Genomic DNA, 14,279 nt, shown 5'->3' on the forward strand with positions numbered 1-14,279 from the left:
CCCAGCTTCATTCTGACCAATAATTCCTTTTGTTCCTATTTCTCTTAGCTCTGGAAATGGCTTTTATTGCAAGAAACATGTTCCACTGTGTCCACACAAGGATACAATGCTGATCTGAACTAGTGTTTATTCAAACCTGTATTCCAATTGGTTCTCAGCCTTGAGGCCATGGACAAGGACAGAAATTTCTGGGCTAATAGAATTTATAAACTAGGGGTAAGATATAGATAATAAATAAACAAGAAAATGATATAGCATGTATTATGATGGTCAACACTATGGAGGAAAATAAGCAGAGAAGAGGAAAGGCATGCTGGGCTGTTATTTTCAGTAGGATGGTTACAGTCAGACTCACAGAGAAAACCCTGAGCAGAGAATTTAATGATGCACAGGAATAAGGCATGTGGATATCAAAGGGTGGAAGTTCCAGGCAGAGGGAACTGCAAGTGCATAGTTTCGGAGGTGACAGTGTTTTTCGAAATAGCAAGGAAACCAGTGTGAGCGGAGCAGAAGGAACTAGCGTTAGAAGATGACTTTGCAAAAACAGCAGGAGCCAGATCACATGGGGCCTTAGACACTGCCATGAGTTTGTGGCTCTTACCTTGTGATAGAAACATGTTGGTAGGAGTGATATGCTCTGACTGATGTTTTAGCTACACCCTCCATCTGCAATGGTAGATGCAGAGTAGCCTGGTGGAATGCTACCAGGACAATCCAGACAAGAGGTGACAATGGTTTGAACTAGGGTAGGAGCCATGAAGCTGGCAAAAAGTGGTCAATGAGTAGGCATGCTGTGAAAGCAGAGTTAACAGGACATGCCAGTGGATTGGATATGTGCATAAGGAAAAAGATGTGTCAAAGATGACACCAGGATTGTTTTGACCTGAACAATTCACACTGAGTTACCATTGACTGAGATAGTGAAGAAGCAGATTTTAGACAGAAGGGAACAGCACAGGTTTGGATTTGGACATGTGAAATTTGGGAGGCTTATTAGACATCCAAGTAGAAAGGTGAGACAAGCATTTGAACATGGAATTCATGGAGATATGAACTGGGGGGAGGGGAACAGCACATATATGATAAAACCAGAAGACTAGATGATGTAAACAAGGGAGAAGGTGTAAAGGAGAAAAATTAACCCAGATTGAGTCCTGGGGATTCAGTATGTAAAGGTCAGAATGATGAAGGGATGCCAGAGGAGACTGAGCAGAAACAGCCAATGTAGTAGGAGAAAATCCAGAGGATGGTGTGTTGACCCTAAAACCAAGTGAAAGAAATGTCTTTAGTGGAGACTGTGATCGTCAGAGCTGACAGAAGTTATGAAACTAATTAGGAAGCTTTTACTAGCAAGGTAATGTGTACCTCAGTGGTATCATTGATGATGGAAAGGAGCCAACGGTCCCAACACCCTGAAGACAGGCCAAAGTTTATGGAATTTCTAATCTTGATGTTTCTGGAGCACTTTCTGTTTAGAAATTCTCCAAAACAAGACCAACAACACCCCTACTATGCAAGGACTTTTGCAATAAGGATGACCCATGGACAGGTCTAGTTCTACAAAGTATGATACCTTGCACAGAAATACAATTCTCTGGCTATTTCTCATTGGGACTTGTGTTTCTTTTAGGAATATGGATGAAAGGTCTTTTCACACCCAAATGAACCTTGATTATTCTAAATGTCTGGATGAAATTGAATACGTAGTTCATGACTCAATTATTGTATACATATATAAATCTGGGGCTTCCCTGGTGGCGCAGTTGTTGAGAGTCCGCCTGCCGATGCAGGGGACACGGGTTCGTGCCCCGGTCTGGGAAGATCCCACATGCTGCGGAGCAGCTGGGCCCGTGAGCCATGGCCACTGAGCCTGCGCGTCCGGAGCCTGTGCTCCGCAACGGGAGAGGCCACAACGGTGAGAGGCCCGCATATAGCCAAAAAAATAAATAAATAAAAATAAAAAAAATAAATAAATAAAAATAAATCTGCAACTGGCCCAGGCCCAACCTCACCCAGAGTGCAAATGAAGCCAACCTGGATTTTGGAAACTGGCCAACTTTTCCTTAGCACTAGGAGCCCTGCCACACAAATCTCTACAGAGCACACTTACTTCAGGCTTTTCAGGAGGCAGCCCTGCTGTTTCAGCACTTCACAGAGTAGCATGACCCCCAGATCACCCAGGTCATTGTTGCCTAGGCTCAACTTTCGCAGGCTCTGGTTAGAAGTCAGAAGTGTGGAAAGACCCCAGCAGCAGTGTGAGGTGAGGCTGCAGTTGTCTAATCTGCAAGAAAGAAGGTGATTTCAAGAAAATGTCCCCTTAAATTATCCTCCACCGGTCTCCCAGATCTTAGCCTGTAATATTTCAAATGCAGGAAAGGCTCAGGATTAACAAGCTTGGAACTGCCTTATGTGCCAAGGGTTATCATTCTCTCCTCTTCAGATGAGAATATTTTTTCCAGTCTACTGGATTTTGCAGTTCAAATGATTAACAGCAGTATATGAAATGATTTTTCCCAAATTCTGTGTCTCCCCGCCCAGATTTTCCTAAAACACTAGTGCCATACCACCCCCACTCTTTTGTGGTAGAGAGATTTATGGTGAAAGGAACTTCAGTATTTACCTTTACACCATCTAAAAGTACAGCTCCCCCTAGTCCCATAATCCTGTAAGAAGCCAAGCCCTAGGAAGGCTCTCAGATATAGATGATCTCATCAACATTCCCCTCAACTATCCCCTTCCCTGTAGCCACCATGCATTCCCATCACTGTAATAAGCTCAGAGACTTACTCCAACACCTGAAGCTTGCAGTGGGCATGTAAGAGTCCCTTACAGAGTAGCTTGAACCCCACGTCTCCAAGAGCATTGCCCCGTAGGTAAAGGTGTGTGAGATTCTGGTTTGTGCTGAGCACCGAGCACAGAGCTAGACAACCACCTGACGTAATGCCAGAATTCACCAACCTGTAGAAGGAACAGGGAGAAGAATCCTCAATGCCCAGACTTCCTTGAACATTGCACAGCTGTCTCAACACAGGAACTTCATTTTATCTGAAAAGCTTCATGCTTCAACTTAAAGGCCAGCATCTTGGATATAATCTGAGGAGAGCATGACTCCCTATCTCTGGCCCCATAAAAGAGACAAATGATTTCTTAGCAGATGCTTTCCTGGGATCAGCAGAAGAGACAGAGCAAAAGCAAACTGATCCACATTCCCTCCACATTCCTCCTTCTTACACATATTCCCTCTGGCCATACATGTTCCTCACTACCACTTCTTCCAGAAAGACATCCCAGATTGTCTCTTACAAATAATTCTCATTATTATTATATTAACACTGCAGAGGCCTACCTTATTTGATTCTTATACCAACCAAGCAAGGTGGCAGTGCAGCTGTAACTATTGAATATTTTCTACAGATTAGAAAGCTGAAGCTCATCAAATCATGTGTTGCTTTTAAGGTCAGAGAGAGAATATTTGGTAGAGAGGGGACCCAGACTTACACCTTCTAGAGCCATCCCCTGCTCTATTGGCCCTTCTGTTCATTTCACACTAACTTCTGCCTTTTAAATGGCTTCTCAGAGTACAAAGCCCTAGGTTTGCATTATACGCAGTGGAACTAAGATTTTTGATGTACTACTCTTGGGTCAAGTTGAGAATATACTATCACCCAACAAGAGCATAAGGGCTCTGAAATAGAGAGCTGTGTCACTCCTGCATAGAAGCTCAGAGAGTAATATACAGTATGCAGAAAGTCACATGTGCTAGGCCTTCAACAAAGCTTTGATTTAAGAATATCTCATGTGGTCACATTTCTTTCTTAACAATGACATGTTTTTAAGTTACAAGGTGTCTTAGAATCAGAAAAAATAAAAATACAGAAAGAAGTGATTCAGGCAGCATAGCATGAACAGATGACCAAAAGGAAACAGAAATAATTATCTATCCACTAGTCTCCATCTTCCCAGTCAAGAATGAATTACAACAAAAAAGACTGAGTAAGCAAGACAAAGAGGGAAATGAAGCCCAAGAGGGATGAGCAAAAACAATTGAGTGGTTTATAGTAAGTTCTTCTTTCCAGCTAAGGAGAATTTTATCAGAGGATCTTCAGTGGACATGCAGAAGGGATTTTCAGGATTTCTGGCTGTCATAGACTGAATGTTTGTAGTCCCCTCTCCTCCAAATTTCATATGTTGAAAGCTTAACTCTCAATGTGATGGTATTATTGGGTTGGCCACAAAGTTCATTTGGGTTTTTCTGTAACATCTTACAGAAAAACCCGAAAGAACTTTTTGGCCAATCCAATAGAATGTGGGGGCTTTAAGATGTGATTAGATCTTGAGGGTAGAATCCTCATGATGGGATTAGTGCCCTTTTAAAAGAGACCCCAGTGAGCTGCCTCCCCACTATCACCATGTGAGAACACAGCAAGAGTGGCTGTATGCAAGCCAAGAATAGAGTCCTCACTAGGAACCAGGTGATCTACAGGTACCTTGATCTTGGATTTCCAGCCACCAGAACTGTGAGAAATAAATGTTTGTTGTTTGAGCCACCCAGTCCATGGTATTTTTGTTACTGCAGCCCAAATAGACTAAGACACTGGCAAAGATGAAAACCATTCCAGAAGACTAGAGATGGTCCTCAAAAAGGAAAAGACAGAATATTTTTAAAGTTACAGAATAGTAAGATTTACTACTATTTCCAGAAAAGGGCTAAAAAGTATTAGCAACAGATGTTTGAGGAGAAGTACACAGTGAAGTGGCAGCAATTACAAGTAGATAGGGTGGTTTTGTTAAGAATAAATCACATCGGGATTATCAAAATGTTGGTAACCACTGAGACTGAGTGATGGGTACACAGAGTACATAATGAAATGTTTAGAAAATCAAACAACCAAGCCATACCAACCAAACCACTAGATTAGAAGAATCATATATCTTGGTTTCACCCAATCCATTTGACTCAGATCTACATTTACTAAACAAAGATATCTTTCCATGTATTATATTGTTACTGATTTTTTAAAAATTTACTAATGATATGCCTTATGTCACAAAAATGTCTCAAAGAAAACTGAGGAAGAAGATTTAACATTTATTGAGTATCTACTAACTGCTTGGCTGTGTGATGATGACTTAAATAGGATTATCTCATTGAATTATTACAAAACCAAGATGCACGTGTTGTTTTTATAGCTATTTTTAAATAGAAAAACTGAGGATCAGAGAAATCAGTTGAAGAATAAGAAGGAGCTTTCTAGATGGACAGTAGGAATGGGAGAGTAAGGGTAACCTTCAGGCAAAAGGAAAATGGTATGCAAGGGTGAGGAAGGGTGAAAGAGTGGGCCAAGTTCTTAGAACTAAAACTTCAGTATGACTCAAAAGAGTGAAGGGTGTGGTAGGCAAGAGGGAAGAAGCAGCAATCTAGGGCTGATCAGGGATAGCCTTGTGTGCCAAGCTAAGATATATCAAATTTACCCTGATTTCAAAGAAGAATGTTTGAAGGTTTTTTGAGCAAAAGCCCAGTATTATCAAATTTGCATTTCAGAAAATTCCCTCTGTTGTTATGTAAAAGAAAGAAGAGAGGCAGAGGAAATTGAAAGTAAACACAAGATTAGAATTAGCCTCTGTTTAATTGTCAGCTCTCTAGAAAGTCCCACTATTCAACAAGGCAGAATAGAGAGGGCAAGAGGGCAGAATAGAGAGGGCAAGAAAAAGGAGAGGAGTGGGAAAAAAGTTACAAGAAATAAAGAATTTTGCAAATGCTTAGTGTGTGATGCTTGTGTAATATAGTGGAAGGGGCAGGGGCAATATGCAGCCAGAGAGAAAGACCTAAATTTCAAGAAAAGAAATGTTGGCTATACCTAACAAAATATAAAATGCCTAAAAGTTTTGCCTCATTAATTCCACTTGTAGGTATCTGTCTGAAAACAAATACACACACATAAAGTTGTATATATAAATATGCTTGCTGCAGAGTTATTTGTAATAGTGAAAAAATAGAAACTCATCCAAAGGTTCATTATTCAATGAGCAGCCAAATATATTACCATAATGTATAGTATAGAGCATTATGCCAAAATCTGTAGATCTGTATATACCAGCATGGCAATGTGTCCACAATAAATGAAAAAAGTAAATCATGGAAAAATGGTCTCATAATGATTCCAGTTTGGATAGACAGAGTGTTTGGGGTTGAATCATGTCCCCCAACATTTCATATGTTGAATTCTTATCCCCCAGTACTTCAGAATATGACCTTATTTAGAAATAGGGCCACTGAAGATGTAATTAGTTAAAATGAGGTCATTAAGGTAAGCCCTAACCCAATATGACTGATATCCTTATAAAAGGGAGATGTTTAAACTCAAAGATAGACACACACCAACAAAGTGAGAACACCATGTGCAGATGAAGGCTAAGACTGAGGTGATACATCTATAAGCCAAGGAATGTCAAAGATTGCCAGTAAACCACCAGAAGCTGGAAGAGAAGTATGGAACATATTCTTCCTCACAGCTGTCAGAGGAACAAATCCTGCCAACACCTTGATCTTGGACTTTTAGCCTCCATTACTAAGACAAAATAAATTTTGTTTGGAACATTTTAACAATAGCAGAACATTCTTCTCAAGTGCACATGAAACATTTTCTAGGATAGATCATATGTTAGGCCACAAAACAAGTCTTAGCAAATTCAAGAAGATTGAAATTATACCAAGTTATACCATTCTTAGACCACAATGGTATGAAACTAGAAATCAATAACAGGAGGATAATTGAAAATCTCAAAAATACATGAAAATTAAACAATGCTCTTCTGAACAACTGATGGGTCAAAGAAAAATTATAGGAGAAATAAAATAGCTTGAGTCAAAAAAATTAAAAACAACATACCAAAACTTATAGGATGCAGGAAAATCATTTCTAATGGGAAAGTTTCTAGCCATAAATGCATACATCAAGAAAATTGAAAGATCTTAATTAAACAACTAACTCTACACCTCAAGGAACTAGAAAAAGAGGAATAAACAAAGCCCAAAGTTAACAAAAGGAAGGAAATAAAAGATTACAGCAGAAATAAGTAAAATAAAAAGTAGAAAAGTAATAGAAAAAAATAACAAACTAAGAGTTGGACCTTTGAAAAGATAAACAAACTTTACAAACCTTTAGCAAGAAATCTCCCCCCGCAAAACAAAAGGAGAGAGAGAAAGAAAACACAAATCAATAAAATTATAACCCAAAGAGCAGACATTAAAACTGATATCACAGAAATACAAAAGGTCATAAGAACTGCTATAAACAACTATAACAAACTGGACAATCTAGAAGAAATGGAAAAATTCTTAGAAACATACAAGCTATCAGGACTGAATCAGGAAGAAATAGATAATCTAACCAGATTAATTACTAGTAAGGAGATTGAATCAGAAATAAAAAAAACTCCCAGCAAAAAAAGGCCCAGGACCAGATGGCTTCACTAGTGAATTTTATTAAAAATTTAAAGAAGAATTAACACCAATTCTCCACAGACTTTTCCAAAACTCAAAAAGGAGAGAACACTCCCTAACTCATTTTATGAGGCCAGCATTACCTTGATACCAGATAGGACACTATAAGAAAAGAAAACCAGGGCTTCCCTGGTGGCGCAGTGGTTGAGAATCTGCCTGCTAATGCAGGGGACACAGGTTCAAGCCCTGGTCTGGGAGGATCCCACATGCCGTGGAGCAATTAGGCCCGTGAGCCACAACTACTGAGCCTGCGCGTCTGGAGCCTGTGCTCCGCAACAAGAGAGGCCGCGACAGTGAGAGGCCTGCGCTACGCGATGAAGAGTGGCCCCCACTCACCACAACTAGAGAAAGCCCTCGCACAGAAACGAAGACCCAACACAGAAAAAATAAATTAATTAATTTTAAAAAAGAAAAGAAAACCAGAGACCAATTTCCTTGATGAATATAGATGTAAAAATTCTCAACAAAATACTAGTAAACTGAATTCAGCAGCACATTATAAGAATCATGCAGGACTTCCCTGATGGTCCAGTGGTTAAGAATCTGCCTGCCAATGCAGGGGACATGGGTTCAATCCCTGGTCCAGGAAGATCTCACATGCCACAGGGCAACTAAGCCCGTGCACCACGACTACTGAGCCTGTGCTCTAGAGCCTGCGAGCTGCAGCTACTGAGACCATGCACCACAACTACTGAAGCCCATGTACCTAGAGCCTGTGCTCTGCAATAAGAGAAGCTAATACAATGAGAAGCCCATGCACCACAATGAAGAGTAGCCCCTGCTCACTGCAACTAGAGAAAGCCCATGTGCAGCAATGAAGACCCAGCACAGCCAAAAGAAAAGAAAAAAAAAGAATCATGCAATATGATCAAGTGGAATTTATCTCTGGGATGCAAGGATAGTTCAACATATGCAAATCCATCAATGTGATATATCACATTAATAAAGTGAAATAAAAAATCACATGACCATCTCAGTAGATGCAGAAACGCATTTGACAAAATTCAACATCTGTTCATGATAAAAACTCTTAACAAATTAGGTATAGAAGGAACATACCCCATCATAATAAAGGCCACATATTACAAGCCCACAATTAACATCATACTCAACAGTGAAATGTTGAAAGCTTTTCTCTATAATCAGAAACATGACAAAAGTGCCCACCTTCCCCACTCCTATTCAACATAGTACTGAAAGTCCTAGCAAGAGCAATCAGGCCAGAAAAAGAAATAAATGTATCAGAATTGGAAAGGAAGAAGTAAAATTGACTCTACAGATGACATGATTTTTATATAGAAAATCCTAAAGACTCAACCAAAAAACTGTTAGATCTAATCAATGAAATCAGTAAAGTTGCAGGATACAAAATCAACATACAAATGTCAGTAACATTTCATGTAGCATTGGTGGCATAGTGGTGAGCATAGCTGCCTTCCAAAAACCAGTAGCATTTCTATACACTAATAACATTATATAAAAAAGAAATAAAGAAAACTATCCCATTTACAGTAGCATCAAAAAACAATAAAATACTCAGGAATAAACTTAATCAAAGAGGTGAAAGATCTATACACTGAAAACTATAAGACACGGGTGAAAGAAATTTAAGAAGACATAAACAAATGGAAAGATATCCCTTGTTCATGTATTGGAAGAATTAATATCATCAAAATGTCCATACTACTTGAAGACATCTACTGATTCAATGCAATCCTTATCAAGACTTCACTGGAATTTTTCACGGAAGTAGAAAAAACACTTCTAAAATTTATATGGAACCATAAAAGTCCCAGAATAGCGAAAGTAATCCTGAGAGAGAAAAACAAAGCTAGAGGCATCATACCTCTTAATTTCAAAGTATATTGTAAAGCTATGGTAATCAAAACAGTATCATAGTGGCATAAAAACAGACAATAGACCAATGGAACAGGATCCAGAGACCAGAAATAATCCCATGAATATGCCGTCAACATATATTTGATGAGGAGCCAAGAATACTCAATGGAGAAGACTTCCATAAATGGTGCTGGGGAAATTAGATATTCACATGAAAAGGAATGAAACTAGACCCCTTTCATACATCACTCACAAAAATCAACTCGAATAGGATTAAAGACCTAAAGATAAGACCTGAAACCATAAAATTCCTGGAAGAAAATATAGAAAACAAAGCTTGTTGACATGGTTCTTAGTAATGATATATTTTTAATATGACTCCTAAAGCATTAGCAGCAAAATTAAAAATAAACAAATGGGACTACATAAAACTAAAGCTTCTGCATAGCAAAAGAAATAACAAAATGAAAAGGCAAACTACAGAATGGGAGACAATATTTGCAAATCATGTATCTGATAAAAGGTTAATATACAAAATGTAAAGAACTCATATAACTCAATAGCAAAAAAGCAAATAATCCAATTTAAAAATGATCAAAGGGCCTGAATAGATATTTTTCCAAAGAAGATATTCGAATAACCAACAGGTACATGAAAAGATGCTCAACAGGACTACTCACCAGGGAAATGTAAATTAAAACCACAATGAGATACTACCTCATGTCTGTTAAAATGGCCATCATCAAAAAGACAAGTAATAACTATAGATAACACTGCTGTATGGTATATTTGAAAGTTGTTAAGACAGTAATTCTAAAACATTTTTTGTAACTATATGAAGTGATGGATATTAACAGTGGTAATCATTTTGCAATATATATATGTCAAGTCATTATGCTACACACCTTAAACTTGTACAGTGCTGTACTTCAATTATATGCCAATAAAATTGAAAGAAAAAAAGTAAAAATAAATGTTGCTTAAGCCACTCCTTTTGTGGTAATTTATTACAGTAGCCCTAGAAAACCAATACACAGAGTGTATTAAGATGGGTGGGTAGATGGACAGATAAATGGATGGATGATTGTTCATGTATAACAAAATGTCTGGAAGTTTGCTCATCAGCCTGCTGTAAATGGTTCTCTCGGGAAGTGAGCTGAAAAAGAGCTTTCAATTCTTACTTCATGTATTTGTATTATTTAACATTTTCACACTAAGCATGTATTACTTTTGCAATTAAAAAACGCACAAGTAGGACTTCCAGTTTCCAGGCCAGCATGTAGAAAGCTTAGAAGTTGCCATTCCGTCCTAACAACAAGGTAAAAGCTGAACAAGCTGACGAATCAACAATACTTCTTAAATCCACGAGAAGTGTGGCCACAGCACAATTTGCTGCCCCCAAAATTGGGGAGACAGAGAGGCAAATACAAAGAATCATAACTTCCTGGATCAGAAACCCATGAGCTTAAACCTCTGTGGGAATCCCAGGGAGGAAAACCTGAATTGTAATTGACGAATAACTAAAGGCTAGTTGTGGACAAGTCTGAACAATAAAAACACCAGAGGGCCCCGTCATAAGGGGACCTGCATACTTTTGAGAGTTTTACCTTCAGGAGTTCAACCAAGTTCTCACATTAAATATCAGGGGAAAATCCCTCTGTGCTTTCAGTATGGGGAGGAGTAAAGGAACCATTTTAAAATACAAGCATACGTCAGAGATTTTGTCAGTTCGGTTCCAGACTACTGTAATGAAACAAATATCGCAACCAAATTAGTCACACGAATTTTTTGGTTTCCCAGTGCATATAAAAGTTATGTTTACACTATACTGTAGTCTATTAATTGTGCAATAGCAATATGTCTAAAAAACCCAATATGCATACTTTAATTAAAAAATACTTTATTGCTAAAAAATGCTAACCGTCATCTGAGCCTTCAGTGAGTCATAATCTTTGCTGGTGGAAGGTCTTGACTCAGTGTTGATGTCTGCTGACCGATCAGAATGGTGGTTGCTGAGGTTTAGGGTGGCTGTGGCGATGTCTTGAAATAAGACAACAGTGAACAACAAGGTCCTACTGTAGAGCACAGCGAACTATATTCAACATTCTGTGATAAACCGTAATGGAAATGAACATGAAAAAGAACGTATACATATGTATAACTGAGTCACTCTGCTGTACAGTAGAAACTAACACAACATTGTAAATCAACTATACTTCAATAATTTTTTTTAAAAAAGACAACCATGAAGTTTGCCATATTGATTGACTCTTCACTTGAACACTTAGAAGAATTGTAGGGTTATTAATTGGCCTAATTTCAATATTGTTGTGTCTCAGGGAATAGGGAGGCCCACTGAGAGGAAGAGAGATGACACAGGAACAGCTGATCTGTGGAGCAGTCAGAACACACACAACATTTATCAGTTAAGTTCACTGACTTATATGGGTGTGGTCTGTGGTGTCCCTAAAACAGTTACAATGTAACCATCAAAAATTGCTGATCGGGCTTCCGTGGTGGCGCAGTGGTTGAGAGTCTGCCTGCTAATGCAGGGGACACAGGTTCAAGCCCTGCTCTGGGAGGATCCCACGTGCCGCGGAGCGACTAGGCCCATGAGCCACAACTACTGAGCCTGCGCGTCTGGAGCCTGTGCTCCGCAATAGGAGAGGCCGCGATAGTGAGAGGCCCGTGCACCGCGATGAAGAGTGGCCCCCGCTTGCCACAACTAGAGAAAGCCCTCGCACAGAAACGAAGACCCAACACAGCAAAAATAAATAAATGAATTAATAAACTCCTACCCCCAACATCTTAAAAAAAATTGCTGATCATATGGATCACCATAACAAATATAATAATAATCAAAAAGTATGAAATACAGCGAGAATTACCAAAATGTGTCACAGAGACACAAAGTGAGGAAATGCTATTGGAAAATGGTGCGAATAGATTTGCTCAACACAGGGTTGCCACAAACCTTCAATTTGTAAAAATTGTAATGTCTGCAAAGCACAATAAAGCAAAGATCAATAAATTAATGTATGCCTATATACCAGAGCACTCTGTTCTTTTCAACAATACTTGTCCTCAGGAGAAAATAGTTGCCCAAAGCCTAACCTGCTGGGATATTATTAGTCTAACTGATCTTAGGGAAGGGAAATACTCAGCTTCAGCCTACTCTAGGCATCCTGTTCTGCTAAGAAGGGAGGGAAAAAACTGAGAAGCAGTTGAAAAGCACTGAGAATTCATAGTCCAGATGTATAAATTCACTAAAAGACTGAAACCTAATCATAGGATTATAAAATGCTTCAACTCTTCCCACACTTCATTACCACATTACTAAAGTTCTATTTAGAGTACTTCCCTCTACACAGTACCTCATGTACAGGATTCAAGAAGAAGTTACAAAACATTTTAAAAGACAAAAAATAAAGGTTGAAGAAACAGAGGAAACATCAGAACCAGAGTCAGATATGGCAGGAATGTGAAATTATCAGACCAGGCATTTAAAATAATTCTAACTAATACCCTAAGAGATCTAATGGATTAAGTAAACAGCATGGAAGAACAGACAGGCAAAGTAAGCAGAGAGAGGACCAGTCTCTCCCATCAGGAAACCTTCACAAGCCTCTTAGACAGCCTCATCCACCAGAGGACAGAAAGCAGAAGCAAGAAGAACTACAATCCTGCAGCCTGTGGAAAAAAAACCACATTCACAGACAGATAGACAAGATGAAAAGGCAGAGGGCTATGTACCAGATGAAGAAACAGGATAAAACCCCAGAAAAACAAATAAATGAAGTGGAGACAGGCAACCTTCCAGAAAAAGAATTCAGAATAATGATAGTGAAGATGATCCAGGATGTCGGAAAAAGAACGGAGGCAAAGATCGAGAAGATACAAGAAATGTTTAACAGAGACCTAGATGAATTAAAGAACAAACAAACAGAGATGAACAATAAAATAACTGAAATGAAAATTACACTATAAGGAATCAATAGCAGAATAACTGAGGCAGAAGAACAGATAAGTGACCTGGAAGACAGAAGGGTGGAATTCACTGCTGCAGAACAGAATAAAGAAAAAATAATGAAAAGAAATGAAGACAGCCTAAGAGACCTCTGGGACAACATTAAATGCAACAACATTTGCATTATAGGGGTCCCAGAAGGAGAAGAGAGAGAGAAAGGACCTGAGAACATATTTGAAGAGATTACAGTCAAAAACTTCCCTAACATGGGAAAGGAGATAGCCACCCAAGTCCAGGAAGCTCAACGAGTCCATACAGGATAACCCAAGGAGAAACACATCGAGACACATACTAATCAAATTGGCAAAAATTAAAGGCAAAGAAAAATTGTTGAAAGCAGCAAGGGAAAAATGACAAATAGCATACAAGGGGACTCCCATAAGGTTAACAGCTGACTTCTCAGCAGAAACTCTACAAGCCAGAAGGGAGTGGCATGATATATGTAAAGTGATGAAAGGGAAGAACCTACAATCAAGATTACTCTACCCAGCAAGGATCTCATTCAGATTTGATAGAGAAATCAAAAGCTTTACAGACAAGAAAAAGCTAAGAGGATTCAGCACCACCAAAGCAGCTCTACAAGAAATGCTAAAGGAACTTCTCTAATTGGGAAACACAAGAGAAGAAAAGGACCTACAAAAACAAACCCAAAGCAATTAAGAAAATGGTCATAGGAACATACATATCGATTACCTTAAACGTGAATGGATTAAATGATCCAACCAAAAGACACAGGCTTGCTGAATGGATACAAAAATAAGACCCATATATATGCTGTCTACAAGAGACCCACTTGAGACCTAAGGACACATAAAGACTGAAAGTGAGGGGATGGAAAAAGATATTCCATGCAAATGGAAATCAAAAGAAGGCTGGAGTAGCTATACTGATATCAGATAAAATAGACTT

The 14,279-nt window shown here is 38.8% G+C and overlaps 1 protein-coding gene across 8 annotated transcripts in view; it reads right to left on the minus strand.

The window, feature by feature from the left end:
* Window positions 1-14,279, minus strand: part of NLRP3 (NLR family pyrin domain containing 3) — a 57,616-nt gene that overhangs the window by 1,931 nt on the left and 41,406 nt on the right. For 7 of the 8 annotated variants that reach the window (XM_081233794.1, XM_081233793.1, XM_081233792.1 and 4 more), the window contains 2 exons: window positions 2,788-2,958; window positions 2,111-2,281 (listed from right to left, as the gene is read on the minus strand). In XM_081233794.1, coding sequence (XP_081089920.1) covers window positions 2,111-2,281; window positions 2,788-2,958 — 342 coding nt within the window. The remainder of the gene's footprint in view (window positions 1-2,110; window positions 2,282-2,787; window positions 2,959-14,279) is intronic. The other variant, XM_081233796.1, reaches the window with a different exon arrangement.

This window comes from Mesoplodon bidens, assembly GCF_964165515.1.
Source record: "Mesoplodon bidens genome assembly, chromosome: 4".
In the NCBI taxonomy this organism is placed as follows: Eukaryota; Metazoa; Chordata; class Mammalia; order Artiodactyla; family Ziphiidae; genus Mesoplodon; species Mesoplodon bidens.